The sequence below is a fragment of the Poecilia mexicana genome, unplaced genomic scaffold (genome assembly GCF_051168715.1).
Source record: "Poecilia mexicana isolate PSO_F unplaced genomic scaffold, ASM5116871v1 scaffold_22, whole genome shotgun sequence".
In the NCBI taxonomy this organism is placed as follows: Eukaryota; Metazoa; Chordata; class Actinopteri; order Cyprinodontiformes; family Poeciliidae; genus Poecilia; species Poecilia mexicana.
The window spans coordinates 21,629,337-21,647,457 of record NW_028263391.1 but is presented as its reverse complement, the minus strand read 5'-3'; the positions used below and the strand labels follow the sequence as shown (position 1 = coordinate 21,647,457).

At 39.3% G+C, this 18,121-nt stretch overlaps 1 protein-coding gene across 1 annotated transcript in view; it reads right to left on the bottom strand.

Moving 5' to 3' along the window:
• disp2 (dispatched RND transporter family member 2) overlaps window positions 1–18,121 on the bottom strand; it is a 28,447-nt gene that overhangs the window by 6,200 nt on the left and 4,126 nt on the right. The window contains exons 2-9 of the mRNA XM_014987853.2: window positions 14,332–14,470; window positions 13,109–13,374; window positions 12,681–12,710; window positions 12,446–12,569; window positions 11,547–11,662; window positions 9,037–9,161; window positions 1,664–1,761; window positions 342–500 (exon numbers count right to left, since the gene is read on the bottom strand). Coding sequence (XP_014843339.2) covers window positions 342–500; window positions 1,664–1,761; window positions 9,037–9,161; window positions 11,547–11,662; window positions 12,446–12,569; window positions 12,681–12,710; window positions 13,109–13,374; window positions 14,332–14,470 — 1,057 coding nt within the window. The remainder of the gene's footprint in view (window positions 1–341; window positions 501–1,663; window positions 1,762–9,036; window positions 9,162–11,546; window positions 11,663–12,445; window positions 12,570–12,680; window positions 12,711–13,108; window positions 13,375–14,331; window positions 14,471–18,121) is intronic.

Below are 18,121 nucleotides of genomic sequence, written 5' to 3'. Positions count from 1 at the left end.
TATCTGAAAAAAGTAAAATTTCAGTTTCAGTTCCATTTGGGCAACAATATAAAATAGTTCAGCTCCAACTCCTTGGTTAGAGTTATAAAAATAAAAGTCCAGCACTGAAAAAAACTCCCTTGGCAATGATTAAAGTTGTTAACTAGAGCCTGACATAAACAATTCCTGATAAAACTGTGGAATCTGGCACAATTTAGCAGGAGCTAGACTCCAAACCCCATTCAGACTTTCATGGAAAATCCATGACTGACCTTCTCAATCCGCCAATCCAAACAACTGCAGCATGCAACATTATGGTGAGATCTAATTAGCTGGGAGCTGATAACATAAAGCTACAGTGCCTGTTGTGAGGTAAGGCTGAGGCAGCAGGAGGCATTGGAGAGAACCGCCAAGTAGTTCCCCAAGGACCAGCTTGGACAGCAGCCGCTTCTCGGCGCTCCCTCCGCTTCCACGCTCTCAGGCTGCTGGCACAGGTCCTGGAACTGAGCCTGGGACCGAATCTGATTCACAGGGAGAGCAAAACAAAGTTTCTGAACTCATGCCCGCTTCTGAAACTAATTCACAGTCAAGAAATTAATCTCCCATGAGATTCGGTAGAGTAGATCTACTGAAGACTGGGCTTAAAATGTCGACCGTTTGCAACTACGTCACTTAATCATGGTGGACGTCGGAAGTATTGAACAGAGCGACTGAAATTGTTTTCCAAAGTTGTTTTTGCCTATCTTTTTGTGACCTTTACTCGTTCAAATCAAGCTAATTTGTCTGTGAACATAACACACCTGATCTGGGCTCATAGACGGCGGTAGCTAGCTTAGGCACCGACTCATACCAACTTCCTTTGACGTGTTGATCAAATTACCGACTTTCCGTGAATTCCCACCAAATGAGTTATATCACTATGTCAAAAACGGCGTTTCCCTACACCAAGTAAACCTTAATGAGGTTCCCACACCCTCTTCCGGATAAAAGCTGGGCCTGTGTGAAAAAGACGTCACATGACTTCATCACGTGACCCCTCGTCGCGAACTTGAAGTCTGGGCTGGTTTGGTCTGGTTGCAATGTCTGGGATTTGGAACTGCGATTTAAAAACGGCCCCCTTGATGAGTGTGATTAGTCATGACGAGCGATAATAAACGTACAAAAGACGAGATGCTAACCAGTTTTCTCCCCCCTACATGCTAGGTTACATAACGGAATGGCACTGTTTCCATGGTTACCAATGGTTAGACATCTTCTCCATAATGGATAATGGATATCATCGTTCTAATCATACTTACTTACAAAGCATGTGAACGTTAATCTTCTTACTCTGTAAAAAGTGTTGGCTGCAAATCGGAGCAGTCAGTCGTTACGATCTCAGTTATGACTGCTGTCCATCGCCATATCTCTACTCATTAAAAGTTACTATAGAATGATAAGTTAGGTATTCACCCTCGGCCGCACAGCATCCTATGACCATTTTTACAGTGAAAACAGCTAAATAAAAGCAATATTAGACCACAGATGTCCGTTTATTGGAGCGCATTGGTTGTTTTAGCGTCCATCATGACGGGGTTCTGAAGAGCGTTACATCACTTGGTCAACAGATTACAGTCAAGACTGTCAAACAGATAAAAAGTGGCTTTGATAGAGGGTGGTGTCTAAAAGCGAAGAGAGAGCTAACCCTGGATTGCTCCATCTCACACATGGCGTGGATGGCCGTCAGGCTCCAGAGACTGGCTGAGTTTTCGGATCGAAACACCAGCTGGGCGTAGCGCTGGCCTGCGCAGAAAGAAGCAGATGGCGTCAGGCGGGATGACCGGCGGTGAATCATGTGATTCCAGGGATGGTTAGCAAACATCAAAGTGGGTTAAAAAAAAGAAAAGCTTGTGAATTACACTGAGGTATGATACGATGGAGATGAAAGACGGCAATCAACACATTTTGTGCCAAATAAAAATCAGGCTAATAAATCTACTGAGAGAGATTTCTGTGTTTCATTAAAAACATAAAAGTTAAACCTTTAACAGAAATTGGCTTTCCACATAAAGCCACATATAAAACTGCTTCTTCTGAACTACCAAACCACATCACAAAACTTGGTATTTTCATGATGCATGATGTAGTCAGGGATCTTTTACGTATTTCTAGTCCAAGATAGAGCAGGTTTAAAGATGACCTATGATGTTTCCTTGAACAGATTAGGACAGGTTTATGGTCTACATCAGCGGGTCCAAAGTGCGGCCCGGGGGCCATTTATGGGCCCTGATTTTGAGCGGCGCCCAACTGCAACTCTTAAAGATGGAGGGCTTAAATTTGTAATCGAGGTCAAAATTGTTGCCAACATTTTTTTTCTTACACAAGAAAATGTAAAGTACAACAAAAAGTATTCATGTTTTTAAAAGCAAGTTTTAACAAAAGGTAAAACTAAGAGACTTTTACTGAAAGCCAACTTTGTTGCACCCAATTCAGCTGTTATTCTTTATTAAACTTAACTAAATATAGCAAACGTTTTGAAAGAAAGTGACCCAGATCCTGTTCTTATTACTGAAAAAAGGAAATTTGATAGAAAGAAAAAAGAAATTTAGATTAATATCAGAATTTTCTCCCAAAAAATTGGAAATTTATACATTTCAAATGTCAAAAATTTTCTATAAAATGTGTTGATCACAACATTTCTGAGTTTTTATTGGAAATGTACTCATTCTTTTATTTCCCTACATTTGCCTTGAAGTTATGGCTGTCATAAAAATCCTTTCCGGGGGCGCTAGTGTGCAGTAATGGAGTAGACGTGTTTTCCAGAGCTCCGTGTCACTGCCTTCATTTAAAACTTATTCACTGCACCAAATATATTATTTTTTTTCACCGAGTGAGTAGCTAGCACCCGTCTCTTCAGTTTATTTTAGTTTTGGCATTTCACATCATGCCTAGGAAAGACGAAGCCCAGAAGTCGACTGCTCATGCGGGCTCCGCTGTTAGCAACGAGACTATACTAGCCGCCGTCAATAGCCACAAAGATGATCTTTCTAAAGTCTACACACTCGTGGATACTCTCAAGAAATCACTGGAAGGACGTCTGGACTCAATTGAAGCTCGTTTAACAACCCTGCAGACAGAGCACAGTGAGGTCCGGCACCGTTTGGATGACATGGACTCGGCTCTAACCTCTACCGATGCCCGTGTTTCGGCCCTGGAGTCATCATGTAGCGAGCTAGCGGCGGCTAACGGCCTTCTTAAGAAAAAGGTTGACGACTTGGAGGGACGCTCGCGCAGACAAAACATTCGGATTGTTGGCCTCAGGGAAGGTGTAGAGGGGGTTCGACCTGCAGAATTTGTCTCAAAATTTATCTCTGAGCTGCTGGGACAGGACAGCTTTCCCAAGCCCGTTAAAATTGATAGGGCGCATCGTGCCCTGAGACCAAAGCCACTTCCTAATGAACGTCCTCGGATTATCATCGCCAGGGTCCACAATGACCGCGACGTGATGAATATTCTGCGGTTGAGTCGACAGCAAGCCCCTCTGATGTACCACGGCCAGAAAGTTTTCATATTCCCAGACTACACAGCAGAGGTTTCAGCGCAGCGCCAGGCTTTCAACTCCGTGAGGAAGAGGCTGGTGGAGGCCGGAGCCACATGTTCCCTGCGTTTTCCTGCCAAGCTGCAAGTGTCTTTAAATGACACTGTGAAATCCTTCACTTCACCGACTGATGCAGAGCGGTTTGCCAATTCATTGTCTCATATTAAATGACTTTGTTAATCATTCTGTGCTAGTTAGTCTGCTAGTTCGATTAAGCTTTGGTGCATATTAACATCTATACAATTTCTGGAGGTAAACACGGCGTGTTGTGTTTAGATTACCCACTTGTGATTTTTTTTTTTTTTTTTTTTTTTTTTTGCTCTGTTACCCGGCAGCCTCCACTCTAGATTTTGGGATATGCCGCTTTGTTCATGTTGCGGCAAGGGTGAGTTTTGGGGTTTTTGTTTCTGCGTTGTTGCTGTTAAATTGCCTGTGTTTTGTTTTGTTTACCCTGTCAGCTGCTTTTTTTACGTTGTGATAAATGCAGGATAATAGCACTTTTAAGTCGAGCATGAGTCCTATTAATTTTGTTTCCTGGAACTGTAGAGGCCTTGGTAAGGCACTTAAAAGAGCGAAGGTGTTTTCACATCTAAAATCACTTTCATCTGATATTATCTTTCTGCAGGAGACTCATATTCATCCAACTGAGCAGAGACGGTTGAGATCGTCATGGGTGTCTCAGGTTTACCAGGCTAATTTTTCTTCCAAGGCTAGAGGGGTTGCAATCCTTATCCGCAAGTCTATTCCATTTATTTTTAACTCCATGTCTGCAGATCCGGGGGGGAGATATGTGCTTGTCACTGGCGAAATTAATTCCATCCCTGTTGCCCTTTTGAATATTTATGCCCCAAATTGTGACTGCCCCGACTTTTTCTGCAAGATATTTGATATTATTGCACAATTTAATAATAGGGACATGATTATAGGAGGTGACTTCAACTGTTATCTTGATCCAGTGTTGGATAGGTCCTCCAATAAGGTTGCCTCTTCTTTGAAATCAGTGTCTGTTTTAAATAATCTCATTAAGTCACTAAACTTAGTGGATATCTGGAGGCTTCAGCATCCTTCCGATCGCAAATACTCATTTTTTTCCCCCTCCCATGGTAGTTTTACCAGAATTGACCACTTTTTAATTGATTCTAAATTGATTTCTCGTACAGTCAGTTCTCTCTATCACGGGATCTTAATTTCAGATCACGCCCCTCTCTTACTTCAGATCCACTTTAATCTTCATGCTCCATCGTTCAACTGGAAATTTATCCCCCCCATCAATTCGGATCAAGCACTTAAGGACTTCATTTCAGCTAAAATCGCAGATTTCCTTCTTTTTAATGACAAAGGTGATGTGTCTGATTCAGTCTTGTGGGAGACATTTAAGGTGGTTCTGAGGGGTAACATTATTTCTTATCAGTCTTCGGTCAAAAGGGCCAGATCACAGCGTTTTGCAGATATTCAGGCTGAATTGGCTGTTTTGGAGGACAGGTACCAGATCTCAAATGATGAAAATATACTTAATGCCATTCTGAAGATAAAATCTGAATATAACCACATGCTTGGGGAACAAGTTGGTAATTGCATTCGCAAACTTAAACAAAAGCATTTTGAGCTGGCGGACAAACCTGATAGATTGCTTTCTAGACAAATAAAAGGCACACTGGCAGATAGAGCTATTCATAAAGTTACTTCTCCTTCTGGCCAACTGTTAACTGATCCTAAACTCATTAATGATGCCTTTTTCAATTATTACAGTGATTTATACACCTCCAGGAGTAGTGCTACCAGCACGGATATTAAAGTCTTTCTAAACAATTTAAATGTACCTGTCCTGGATGAATCCGCCAGGGCACACCTGGACTCTAGTTTTACTATTGAAGAAATTAAATCCGCGATACACTCTTTATCTCCTGGTAAGGCTTGTGGTCCGGATGGGTTTGGAATAGATTTCTATAAATGTTATTTGGATCTGGTTGCCCCTCTTCTTCTGCGTATGGTGAACTCTTCTGTGGTGGAGGGAGTGTTTCCCCTGAGTTTGTATGATGCTCATATCTGTCTTCTCCTGAAGAAGGGCAGGGATTGCTCTAATGTTGCCTCATACCGTCCTTTAAGCTTACTAAATGGTGACCAAAAAATAGTAGCCAAAGTACTAGCTACTCGTTTAAATAAACACATAGCTCATCTGATCCATCCCAACCAGACTGGCTTTATCCCCAACAGGTATTCCTTTTCAAACACTCGTCGACTCTTAAGTGTTATGTACCAGACCAACCTTCCTGCCTCCGCAGTTATTTCATTAGATGCTCAACAGGCATTCGACCAAATTGAATGGGACTATTTGTTTTTGGTTCTCCAAAAATTTGGCTTTGGCGATAAATTTATGACTTTACTAAAAATGCTTTACGCTCAGCCAAGATCCTCAGTTCTGACTAATCACGACAGGTCTGCTTCTTTTTTATTGCATCGCGGAACCAGACAGGGGTGTTGTCTTTCTCCGTTGCTATTTGCACTGGCCATGGAACCCCTTGCTATTTCCATCAGGAACCATCCATTGATCACTGGCATTTCAGACTATGCTACAGATAGTCCCATTGGCCTGTATGCGGACGATGTTATCCTGACCCTTTCAGACGTTACAGTCTCTCTTTCTCCACTTCTTACACTTATAAATAAATTTGGCAAGCTTTCCGGTTTTACTATTAATTGGGATAAAAGTCTTTTTATGCCTCTTTCAGATGGTCTGAACGCTGCTTTTCTTAGCAATCTGCCATTCAAAGTTTCCACTAGTCATTTCGAGTATCTGGGGATAAATATCACAAGAGACCCTAAACTCCTTTTTAAATATAATTTTTTGGATTTAATCAACAAAATTAAATCCATGGCTGACATGTGGAGGCACCTTCCTCTTTCATTGATTGGTCGCATCAATGTTGTCAAGATGGTGCTCCTTCCGAAATTTACCTATCTTTTTCAAAATATACCCATTTATCTCACTGCTTCCTTTTTTAAGATGATAGACTCTATTATAATCCCTTTTGTCTGGGCTGGTAAGCACCCTCGAATATCAAAGTCTCACCTACAGAAACCTACTGCGGAGGGGGGCCTAGGCCTTCCTGTTTTTCGATACTATTACTGGGCGTGTAATGCCAGATCCTGGGTTTTCTGGACTCAGTTCTGTTCGAGGGGTGAGTTGGTTGACTCGCTACTACCCAAATGGCCATTGAACGAAAACCTTGCGTTATTAGAGCTTACTTCTTCTTCCTCAGCTGCAGTATTGTTTTCCAATCCTTCTTTGTCCTTTCAGTTGTTGAAGGATAATTTTATATTAAGAAATTCACTCAGGATTCTGAAGCAGTTAAAGAATGTATTGAATCTCCCTGGCTTGTCCATCTATGCTCCGATTTGTCAGAATTCAGCATTTAAGCCAGGTAATATGGATGTAGTTTTTAAGCACTGGTTAAATAAGGGGATAGTTGCTGTTAAGGATTTATACATTAATAATCACTTTGCTTCCTTCACGCAACTACAATCAAAATTTGGTCTTCCTTCTAGCCATTTTTTCAGATACTTGCAAGCTCGGAACTTTGTAAAACAGCACCTCCCCCACTATGAAACCTTACCGGCACAGCATAGTTTCTACGAGCTTATAAGAAAGCCCTCTACCTCTAAAAACCTAATTTCTCAGTTTGTTCATCTTTTCAGTTCATCCCCATCTACTAGGCATATAAAAGAGGCCTGGGCTTCTGATCTACTTGGTGAGATTTCGGATGAGCAATGGGATTTGTCTCTTTCAAGAATCAAGACCTGCTCCATTAACTCTAGACTGCAACTTATTCAATTCAAAGTTATCCATCGGCTGCACTTTTCTAAAACTAAACTCAATAGGCTATTCCCCTGCGTCTCACCAAAATGCGACAAATGTAAATTAGATGATGGGACTCTGGGTCACATGTTTTGCTCCTGTCCTAAACTAATGGACTTCTGGTGCAAGATTTTTGAATTTTATAGCAATGCTTATGGCAAGCCTCTATGCCCGGATAGGCATTTGATCATTTTGGGTTGCTCTAAATCCTCTCTTGCTCTTCCCATGTCCCTACAACAGTCTCTAATGTTTGGTTTAGTGGTAGCAAAGCGGGTTATTCTACGGGAATGGAAATCCTCTACACCGCCTTGTTTTAAGAAATGGCTTAATGATATGGTGTCCTGTATCTATCTTGAGGAGATTCGATACTCTTTGTCTGACAATCATCAGAAGTTCCTGGATGTGTGGGGTCCTTTCAATAGATACATACAAAATAATAGGCTAAAATAACTGTCGTTTACATCTGGACCTGTATTTTCTAATAATTTATTTTACTCATTTACCGTTTCGCCTTGTTTATTGTGATTATAACTTGTGTTCATCTTTTCTTGTTATTCCATATTCCATGGTGGGCTGTTTGTTTCAATGTCCTCAGAAATGTCTCTTACTCGCTTGGACTCTGTCTCATGCTCGATAACACTCTAGAATATGATGTGCATTTTATCCTCTTATCAGACCCTTTGTAAGCTGACAGTGTTTTGATTGTTCTGTTCTGTGGATTTTTGTTTTGATGATTCTGGTTAGTTTTTTTTTTGTTTTTGTTTTTTTGTTTTTTTATCCTTGTTGTTTTGTCCTGTAATTTGCCTGTTTATTCTTGAAAATCATAAATAAATATTAAAAAAAAAAAAAAAAAAAAAAAAAAAAAAAAATCCTTTCCAAGAGCTGGATCTTCAATAAGAATCGGGCTGCTTTTGTTGCTTAGTTTTAGTTAGTTTTTTTCTTTTTATTGGCCCTCTACTACTTTTGAGTCAACAATTTTGGCAAAAAGTTTGGACACTCCTCATCTGTATAAAATATCTTTATCACTAAATCATTCTTAATGAAATTTTAGCCTGGTAATTTCTAACTTTTATGAGTTCCTCTCAGAATGAGCTGCTTTAAGGCGTCTTGTCACTTTAAATCTAAATAAGTTCTTCTGGCAGCGCCGCCAACTTAATGTTTACTCTCACATGTGAAAATGGCTCCAAACAGATGCACAATTATAAAAATTTATATCTTTGAAAAGCAGAAATGGGGCCTCCTGCAAAACCAACAAGAATGCAGCAAGTGATTTCTGAATAGTAAGCCAACAACAAAATCCAGCAGCCATTGTACAATGGTAAAACGAGCTGAGCAAATATGCTGGAGTTCTTATTGGGTTGCTAGGTGACAGGTGGAACTCCACTGCAGTTGCTAGGTAACAGCGTAGTCTAATTGTGCAATCAGGAGGTTTTTGAAGCGACCCATGTTCTAGACATGTAAAACATTAACTTATTGCCAAAGAACATCTTGGCGTTTTCTTTTAAGCGCTTCGGCTGTTTTTAGAAGCAGCAGAAACACAAATGAAAGTATAAAAACATGCAAAATGTAAATTTTGAATGTGTGCCCTTTAATTAAAGAACCGGGTGGTTCAGGACTTCCTCACCTGGAGCATCACAGAGGAAAGTGTCCAGAGAAAAGTCAGCGGCCAGCATCCTCTTAATACGACGACCTCTGGAGGCGAGCTGACTGCCATTACTGTCTCTGCTGACAGCGCCGGCCTTGGCAAAGCTGGGATGTCAGGAAACACGTCTGCTATTACAAATGTAAATACTTTATACTTTAATTTTATGAATAATCAATTCTTAATTAATGTACAGCCATTATAGGGAAAAGCAACTCATTAGTTTTGGCCTGGAGGGTTTAATTGTTTCATGGTGGAATAATCACATAACAAGCAACTGCAATTAACTTTATAAACAAGAATTGATCACACAAATTGTAATTTATTGTGGATTTTTATGAAATCCTCACAGGGTTTATACACATGCTCGACATTTAAAGCTTCTGGCTTCACTCCTGCTGGATATTGTTACCACTTTCATTGGCAGGACTGCCAAAGTTCTTTTAATTTGGTTGGCTTATTGTTTGGAGCTTAATATCAGTACAAAGGAAAGTTTGGATGCGTATTTCTTATATTTTTAAAGCCTTGGCACCGACATTCCATAAATTTCCATCACACCTGATTTAATGATCCTAAACTTAGTTTGTTTGGGGGATCATTGTCCTGTTGATACACCAGAACCACCAGTTAATTCTCTATTTTCATTTTTCCGTCCACTTTTTGCAATTCATCAGCTTATCTGGCAGTAAAACAGCCCAGAGCATTAAGCTGCCACCGCTGAGCTTGGCAGTATATTAAGAACTGAAAGCCTCACTTTGACTTCTCCAAACATATTTTTTGTCATTTCTTGCCAGCCATAGTAATCTTTTTCTCCTCTGACCATGTGGTTTAACCAAAGTGGTGATTAACCTGCTTCACTGGACAGTAGCACTGGTATTCCAGATGTTTTCAGTTAAGCTTTGACCATTCCTGGTTGTTCTTGAACTAGAGATACAAACAATTAATCCACTTTACGCATAATGGTTTAATAGATTCAAATTAGTTCCAATTGAATGACTAATAACGTCAGCTTACGCAGCCTTCTTTTATTTAGTGTTGTAGTTTAGCCGCCAACCAGCAGAGGGCCCCGCTGGTCATCTTCAAGCGAAATAGAAACAAAGATGGCGGCGGGCCATACCAAAAGAAACTGTCCAAACGGAGTCCATAGTGGGATCAAAAATGCACTTTATACGGTTATGTTTAGAAATATAAACACTCGACAAGTTCCTAAAGTTAGACATGACGGAAAATCATGGCGCCAATAAGCACGGTTGATTTTGATGGCTGTGGTGAGTTAATACACTTCATGGAGAAAAGTTTTAGCTTTCTTCAAGAGCAACCACAGACTATTTCTGTATAGACATCTCTCTCTTCACGGGGAATTACGTGTTCCACATGTTATTGTTTTCATCTTTTACTTTTCTGTTCAGAAACTGAAGAGGTTCCTGTTTTTTGTTAAATATATAAATATGTTTGTAAATGAGAGAAAACCAGAATTTTCTGTTTATTCAGCAATTAAAATAGCCGATGCAAAATAATGTTAAAATTATTTTTTTTAGTCAGCATAATATGAACAAATTCAGGCAAATATGTTATGCAAAGATGGTTGACCCTCTTAAAATAAGAGAAAACTCAGGTTTTTAAGAAAATGGATGCTTATCGATTAATCTTTAATAAATTCAAAAATACTTTATTGGGAAATTAAATATTGTTGTTACTCATATTAATTCAAATTCTTCATAGTTATTGTGTGTGATGATAGCTGTTAGAAAATATTTCCTGTAGCAGTCTGTATTACAGCAAATTTGAAGATCCCTCTGACAGAAGACAATGGTGTTGTCCATAGTTAAATCAACTTTAGATTAACTTATTAAACAATAGCTTGCATCTAGGCCTGTCACAATAAATCAATTAATTGTGTGATAAATTAAAGGGAGCTCAATAATTCCCATTTACATAATTTATAATTTCTTTTATTTTCTGTCTTTCTAACAAAATCTGGATGATAAAAGTCTTCAGTTTGGCACTTTGGTCTGAACTAACCGTTTTTTTTGAGACTTCATAATTTTATTTGTCGTTTCTGTTGTTTTGTTTATTTATTTTGGATATTTAAAATGTCTTCCAGTTCCAGTGATAAGTGTTCATTAGAATCTGAAGTTTATTTATCTTTGAGAATGTGTTCTTGTATAATTATGCTATTTCCATTAGATTATTTGGAAATGGTCTCAAAACAACAATATTATTGTTTATCGCAACAAATTCTGGGGGAATTTATCATCTAGAAACATTTGTTATTGTGAAAGGCCAAGATTCTTACCTAACCCAAACCATTTTTCTTCCACCTGAGAAAAGTTTGCTAGTTTTGAACTAGATCAGGCTAACATTTAGCATCTGCAATGACCTTGACCTCAACCAGTTAAAAGAAACTCTGCTGGTTTGACCTTGAAAACCATTAAAATATTCAGCAGAATGGTTTGCAGAAACTTCTCATTATGCTCTGACTCTTTGCTGACCTCTTGCTGAGCTGCGGTGGCTCAGCAGAAAGAGTTTTCCCCGGGCCGGTTTCCTGCTGCAGCCTGGACAAGCTGGACAGCCGAACGCCGATGTACGTTCCCCGCGGCTGGAAACCCTGAGACGTTCGGAGCAAATGATTCAGAAACAAAGATAATTATGAGGAAAAGACGCTGCAGAGGGCAGAGTACACAAAACGTTTACTCAAGTTAGAGTAGCACCACTTCAACAACATATTTCTACTAAAGTAAAAAGTGGCTGTGAAAGAAATTACTCAGGAGTAAAAAGTATTTGGTAAAAAGTTTACACAAGAACAGAGTAACTGATCAAATTATCAATCATTTAATATTTTAAAAATTACATCAGATCGACCAAAATGTAAAGTTAGGTGGAAATTTTAGTATTTTAAGGACAACAATTCATATAACTAACAAATACAACAAAATCAGACAAAAGAAAATTTTGCAAATCAGTTTCTTTCAATAAAAAACTTAGGAAACTTTAATAAAAACTGCAGGTGTGTGTCTGTCTGGTGAATTTTTTGGTTATAACATGTTTGTTTTTCATTCAGAAATTTTACTCAAGTAAAAGTAAGAAGTACAGCGCAGTAAAAATACTCCTAAAAGTAATTTTTTTGCTCTCAGAGTGCTGCGTACTTAATATTTTTGTTGATTTGCTCACATTTTACTTTCATTATCAATTAGTGTTCACTATCTGAGCAGGATAATTTAAATTAAATGTGAGACTGAACTGCCTGGAAACATCATTATACATCCCCAGACGTTTCTGTTGTAGGTTTGATTTGAGGTGTGAAAGCACCTTGAGTCTGCTTCTCACCAGATGCGTTGAGGTGAGATTTTAAAGACAAATCCTGCTGACTCGGCGCGTCTCATTTACTCACCAGAAGCGGATCAGAGAAGTCTGGCAGAGACCCAATGAAGAGTCCAGCCAGTGACAATCCCAGCAGCAGGACGGCACAAACCAGCAGCACCAGTAACGGTCGGTCCACCAACAGCTGGGAATACCTGCAAAAACAGAAATGAAATAAAAATCTACACAGCAATCAAAATAAATATTTAAAAATAAGAGAAGAAAATTAAGAAACGATGAATCCTACACTGGGATTTAATACTCACTTTCTAATTATGAAGTAAAATCCTCCAGTCCTGTAATATTAATAACAGAACATAATTATGACAGAAATTATCTACTTGTCTAACATTTGAATTATTTGAATTGTGTGAAGCTAAAACTTGGGCACTAGAGGTGTTCTGGGTAGAAATTGTTTTTTACAAATCTTATATTTTTTGTACAAATTGCCTTAATTACTGCTCTGAATTTGTTGTTCTTTCAGCAGTTGATCTTTTTATGAGTCCTTATATTCTAGTTCATTATTAAATTACTAATTTAGTTAAGGATTATTACAATAATCGATTCTTAATCCAATTAATCATTTCAGCCTTAAATAATCTAACAAAATCTGTCCGCCAGCATTAAAACATGAGGCAAACATTCTCATATTTCATTACTGGGAAACATGCCTTGGTGTTTTATTTTGTCCCACCTTACTGACACAACCTGCCGCTGCTTCGGTTTGGTTCTGGTCTCTTTCGGCCCGTGCAGCCAGTGGCACCTGGCCGACCCGTGGCAGGACCCCTGCTGGGCAGAACCACAGCTGTGTCCGGGTTTCACCGCCAGCCCTCCGTCCGCATGAGAACACGCTGCGTTCGAATGGCAGCAGCGGGCTTTGACTGGTCCGTGATGGCTGCAGTGGGGGCATTTAAGGTGGCACGGCGAATGGCAGGCTCCAGTCTGAAGACGCTGCGGGACCTTAAGGAAGAGTAACACAGTTTATGGTTGGTCTAGTCAAAGTAAAAAATAAAATAAAATAGGGATGGTTAGATAAAGTGCACTACGTATTTAGTAGGGACTGATATGCACTTTAACATTTTTTTAATGCATCAGAATTAGCCAAAATGCTGTTTTTCATCTGTTTTTGGACAATGCATATAATAAAGGTTAAACAAAGCATAGTTAAAGTGACTTAACTACACACATTATAAAACAGTAAATACAAAACAAAGCCAAGTACTACACAATTATTATAAAAAGTCCAAGAAAACTGCAAAAATACAAAATCTTACCAAGTATTTTTGGTCTAGTTTCTAGTGCAAATGTCTTAGTTCACTTGAAATAAGACAAAACTAACTTATAAGTAACATGTGGGCAAAAAAATATGACCTTATTTAAGTAAATAATTACTGAAAAAGTACTAGGACCATAACGAGACATTTTTCAGTGTCATAAGTGAAATAATTTGCTAATGCAACTAGTTTTGATTAGTTTGAGCTTGATTTAAGTCAATAATTCCTGCAAGTGGAACAAGACATTTTAATTTATAAAATCCACTGGCAGATTATTTCACCTGTAGTTTTTCTTCAATATCGAGGCATTATTTACTTAAAACAATCTCCTATAACTTGCTAAATAGATATTTGTAAGTTAATTTAGTCTTATTTCAAGTGAGATAAGATATTTGAACTAGAAAATAGACCAACATTACTTGGTAATATGTTGTGTTTTTTCAGTGTAGACTGTAATGTCATTGCTACTTGAATTGTGTTTTTCCATGCGTATAAATAACATCATCTGCGTGTATTTGAACAAAGACATTTAAGAAGATGTTATTGCATAAATTTGAATAAAACAATGGCTGTTTGGGGGTATTTTCTAAATATAGCAGGTGTTGCTGAACGCGGTGCTGCAGGCAGAGACACGCAGACGTACCTGATGGTAGAGCTGGAAAGAGGAGGAGGGTTTTCCCAGGCTGCTGCAGCTGTCACACAGCTCCTCTGCAGAGGGGATGACAGTCAGCTGGGCCTCAACGGAGCCGTCGGGGGGGCACAGAGAAACCACCGGGATGCAACTGAGCAAAGAGATAAATAAAGGCTTGTAACCCCAACAACACGATATACCTGGAAATGAAGGAGTAGCAGAAGCAATAACCTTTTCCTCTTAGATTCAGAGTAGAAATGCACAGCTCAGCAGCAAGAATGAGGTAAGAAATGGATTCAGAAACACTTTGTAGCTTCAGGTTGTATGTAGGCCAAACAAAGAGGAGAAGAAGATGGTTGATGGTAAAGCTGGATCACATCATGAGTTGGTTTTTGGGTCGCCTTAAATTGGAAACATGCCGAATTCTGCAGCACATCTACATGTTAAAGTTGTCATAGTCAAGCTAGCATAACTGACCTACTTCCCTCTACCGACCTATCTTTTCTTTTAATTAAAACTTTTTCCTGACCTTCTTATCTAGTTGTCACAGTGTTGACAATTGGTAGCAAAGCATTCCTTCTTTTACACATCGTGTCTGCGTTTAATATTTAGCGTGTTATGTTGACAGCTAAAAGCCTAAAACCCTCGGTCTCGGTTCGTTTGAAGTGAACTCTTAAATGCTTATGTGATCATCAACTGGAGACCACTCTAAAAACAGGAAGTGGGTTACAGCGCAGGGCATTCTGGGTAAATACAACCAAAACAAAGGCACAAGTTTAGCATTAGCGGGACAAATGTCTTTTTCCAAAGAGAAATCCTAAAACAGCTAAAATCTGAGGCCACTCATTTTTGTTTACATTTTATGAGGAAGAAAGTTGCGCTCATGTCTTTTTCAGAGGTTTTCTTGTTGTTTCCTTCAGCAGTTCTTGGTGCAGCGCCCCCAGAGGAGAGGATGGGAACAGGTTTTTCAAAGGATTTGGTTCGTTTGACATGTTGCAGTGTAAAGAAAACTGCAGAAGCTGAATAATGTAACAAATGTAGCAAAAGTCTACTGGACAATCAGGTGTGAAAATACCCTGAAAGTGTTTGTAACCCTGTACTTTTCCAACACTTATCAAGCTTAACTCCATAGAAAACACAGTTTCTACTCAATCCACAACTGTTCAAACATACATGTGCAACAGAACAACATATCCGACCTGCTTCTGCATCAGCCCCTGCACAGCTCGGCTCCAAACTGAAACATTGCATAATTTACTCATAAACAGCCCAAGCTGCTGCGTAATGGCCGTTCTCCGTTGTTTGTTTTTCCAGCAGCCAGTCTTGTCGTCTCGTAACCATGGCATTAGAGGGAGCCAGCGAAACCCGGCTGACCTCACAGATACAGCTGCATCGAGCAGTAAGGGGCTCAGATGAGGTAAAAAATACAGTAAACCTGAAGATTTCTGTGTTTTTGTGTGCTAAAATAAAACTGATAGGAATGTAAACCAAAATATACAGTAGTACCTCTTTGTCATAAAGCATTTTATTACTATTTAGACACAAATAGTGAATAAGGCGTCTAACTAACAGACCCGTAATTTACATAATTCATTAATATTTCTGAGAAATTACAAAAACTGATCCACACAGGACTGTCTAAGACTTTGACGTCAGTGTGGCTCGTATGAAGCTGCTCGTGGGAATCTGCATCTGAAATGACTTCCTACTGCTGCTCCACACTTTGTGCACCGAATACATTAAAAACAGACACAGTGGAAAAACTTTGTGGAGCTGAAAATCTGAGCTTAACAGAATGACCACAAGCTAAACACGCGTTTCCTGTAGATCACATTGCTGGCTTTGATTCTAGTTGTTTCTCCAAAGTCCCAAGAGGAAACCAAAATCAGCAGCAATGGTTTGGTTTGTAGAGCTGTGATTAGAAAAATTATCCAGTTTCAGTTAGCATGTCTGTGTAACAACTTGCAGTCTCATCCGTTCATCGTTTTCCGCTACGAGGAGAGTGGGAGAAAGTGCAGGCATCATTCATCAAGAATGTTATAAATTAGTCAGAATTCTGAGAGAAAAAAAAATCAAAATTCAAAAAATTCTGAATTCTAAGAAAAAGTCAGAATTCTGACCGAAAATTCAAGATTTAAGTTAATTCTGACTTTTTCGTCTCAATTTTGGGAAAAAGACTCAGAATTCCAAAAAATGTCAGAATTCCAAGAGAATGTCAGAATTGTGACAAGAGTTAGAATTCTGTTGAAAAAATCTGAATTTTGAGAAAAATCTGGAGAGAAATTCTGAGGAAAAATTTAAAACATTCAAGTTCCACCGGCAGATTATTTCATAAGCAGACATTTTCCCATGTTGTAAGTGAAATAATCTGCCAATGGAACCGGTAAGCTTTCATCAATATTAAGAAATTATTGGCTTCAAACAAGCTCCTATATCTTGCTACTTGTTACTTGTAAGTTAGTTTTGTCTTACTTTATATATACTACGATAAATATCTAGAAACTCTAAAAACTAGACCAAAATGCTTGGTAAGATTTTGTATTTTTGCAGTATTTGTCCAGTTTAAGTACCTGTGTATTTCAAAATAAGAGTCCCGTTCATACAGTTAGAACAAAAACTTTTAATTATCTCAAGAAATCCATGACACCAGTATGTTGAAGCTAATTACAAACATCGCTAATAATAGTAAGTATGTTGCACACATAGAGTAGCTTTGGATCGATGAAGCATCTGGTGTTGAAATGTCAGTACGATGGCCCCCAAATGAAATCTGCCCTGGGTCCCAAAAAGCTTTGACCAGCCCTGCCTAATGTTCGCATTCTCCTGGAACGACATATTTCCTCATGCAGTAAACTCTCAATCTGTCAATCCAAATTAGGGCTGAAACGATTCCTCGAATGATTCGAGTACCTCGATTACTAAAATTCCTCGAGGAAAATTTACCTGCCTCGAAGCTTCGTTAATTTATGTTTTATTAGTTAGCGCACCGTGTTCCGGCCGGGACTTCATTAGCGTTGCGCGGAGCTCTCACTTCCGCCTCTGAGTTGTTGACAAAAGCTAAGTCTCAGCGGCATAAAGTCCAATCTTCAAGATTGGCCCGTGGGGATTTTATTGATTGATGATAATGCCCGACTTTTTATCGTTTTTGGGGAACCAATAAGCATCCTTAAAATGACTGGGGGATGCCTGGAGTACGGCAGCATTTCTCCTCCGGGGCTGCTGGTTGAAAGCGAACGGCGGGAAGAGCGCTGAGGTGAGCGGATAGCCTGAACAGGGCGGGCGGCTGAGTAGCTGATGCTTACCGTGTAAATGTAGCTTTACCGACGAACCGCACAATAAATTTCATATCCCGGTCTGAAGAAACGGGTGGCGGAGCGCATCGTACATGGCTGGTAGATGAGTTTCTGAGTGTGACCAGTGAAGGTGTCGTAAATATCCCGTATTGCTTCCCCCCGTGTTCGTCCCCCGGTCTAACGGTTCGTCAGTCCGCTGGTCTATTTCCTCCCCTCCACCCCATGTTCGTTCATTCGCCCTCTCCTCCCACTCCAGGCGGCATTTCCCGTATTTTCAAACCCAAAGCGTGACAGGTTAGGTGGCAAGGTGAGTTTAATTAATCTATTAAACTCACTGAAGATGAATACATAAACTAAAAGCTGGATTGTAGACATTTTTTATAAGCATATTTGTGAGCCTGCCTCTTTGTTATTAAATTCAATATAATTTCAGATTTTTCTATAACTTTTCTTCTGGTTAACTTAGAAAGTGAGCTATTATTGTTACAGGTTAGTTTTCTAAACTACAA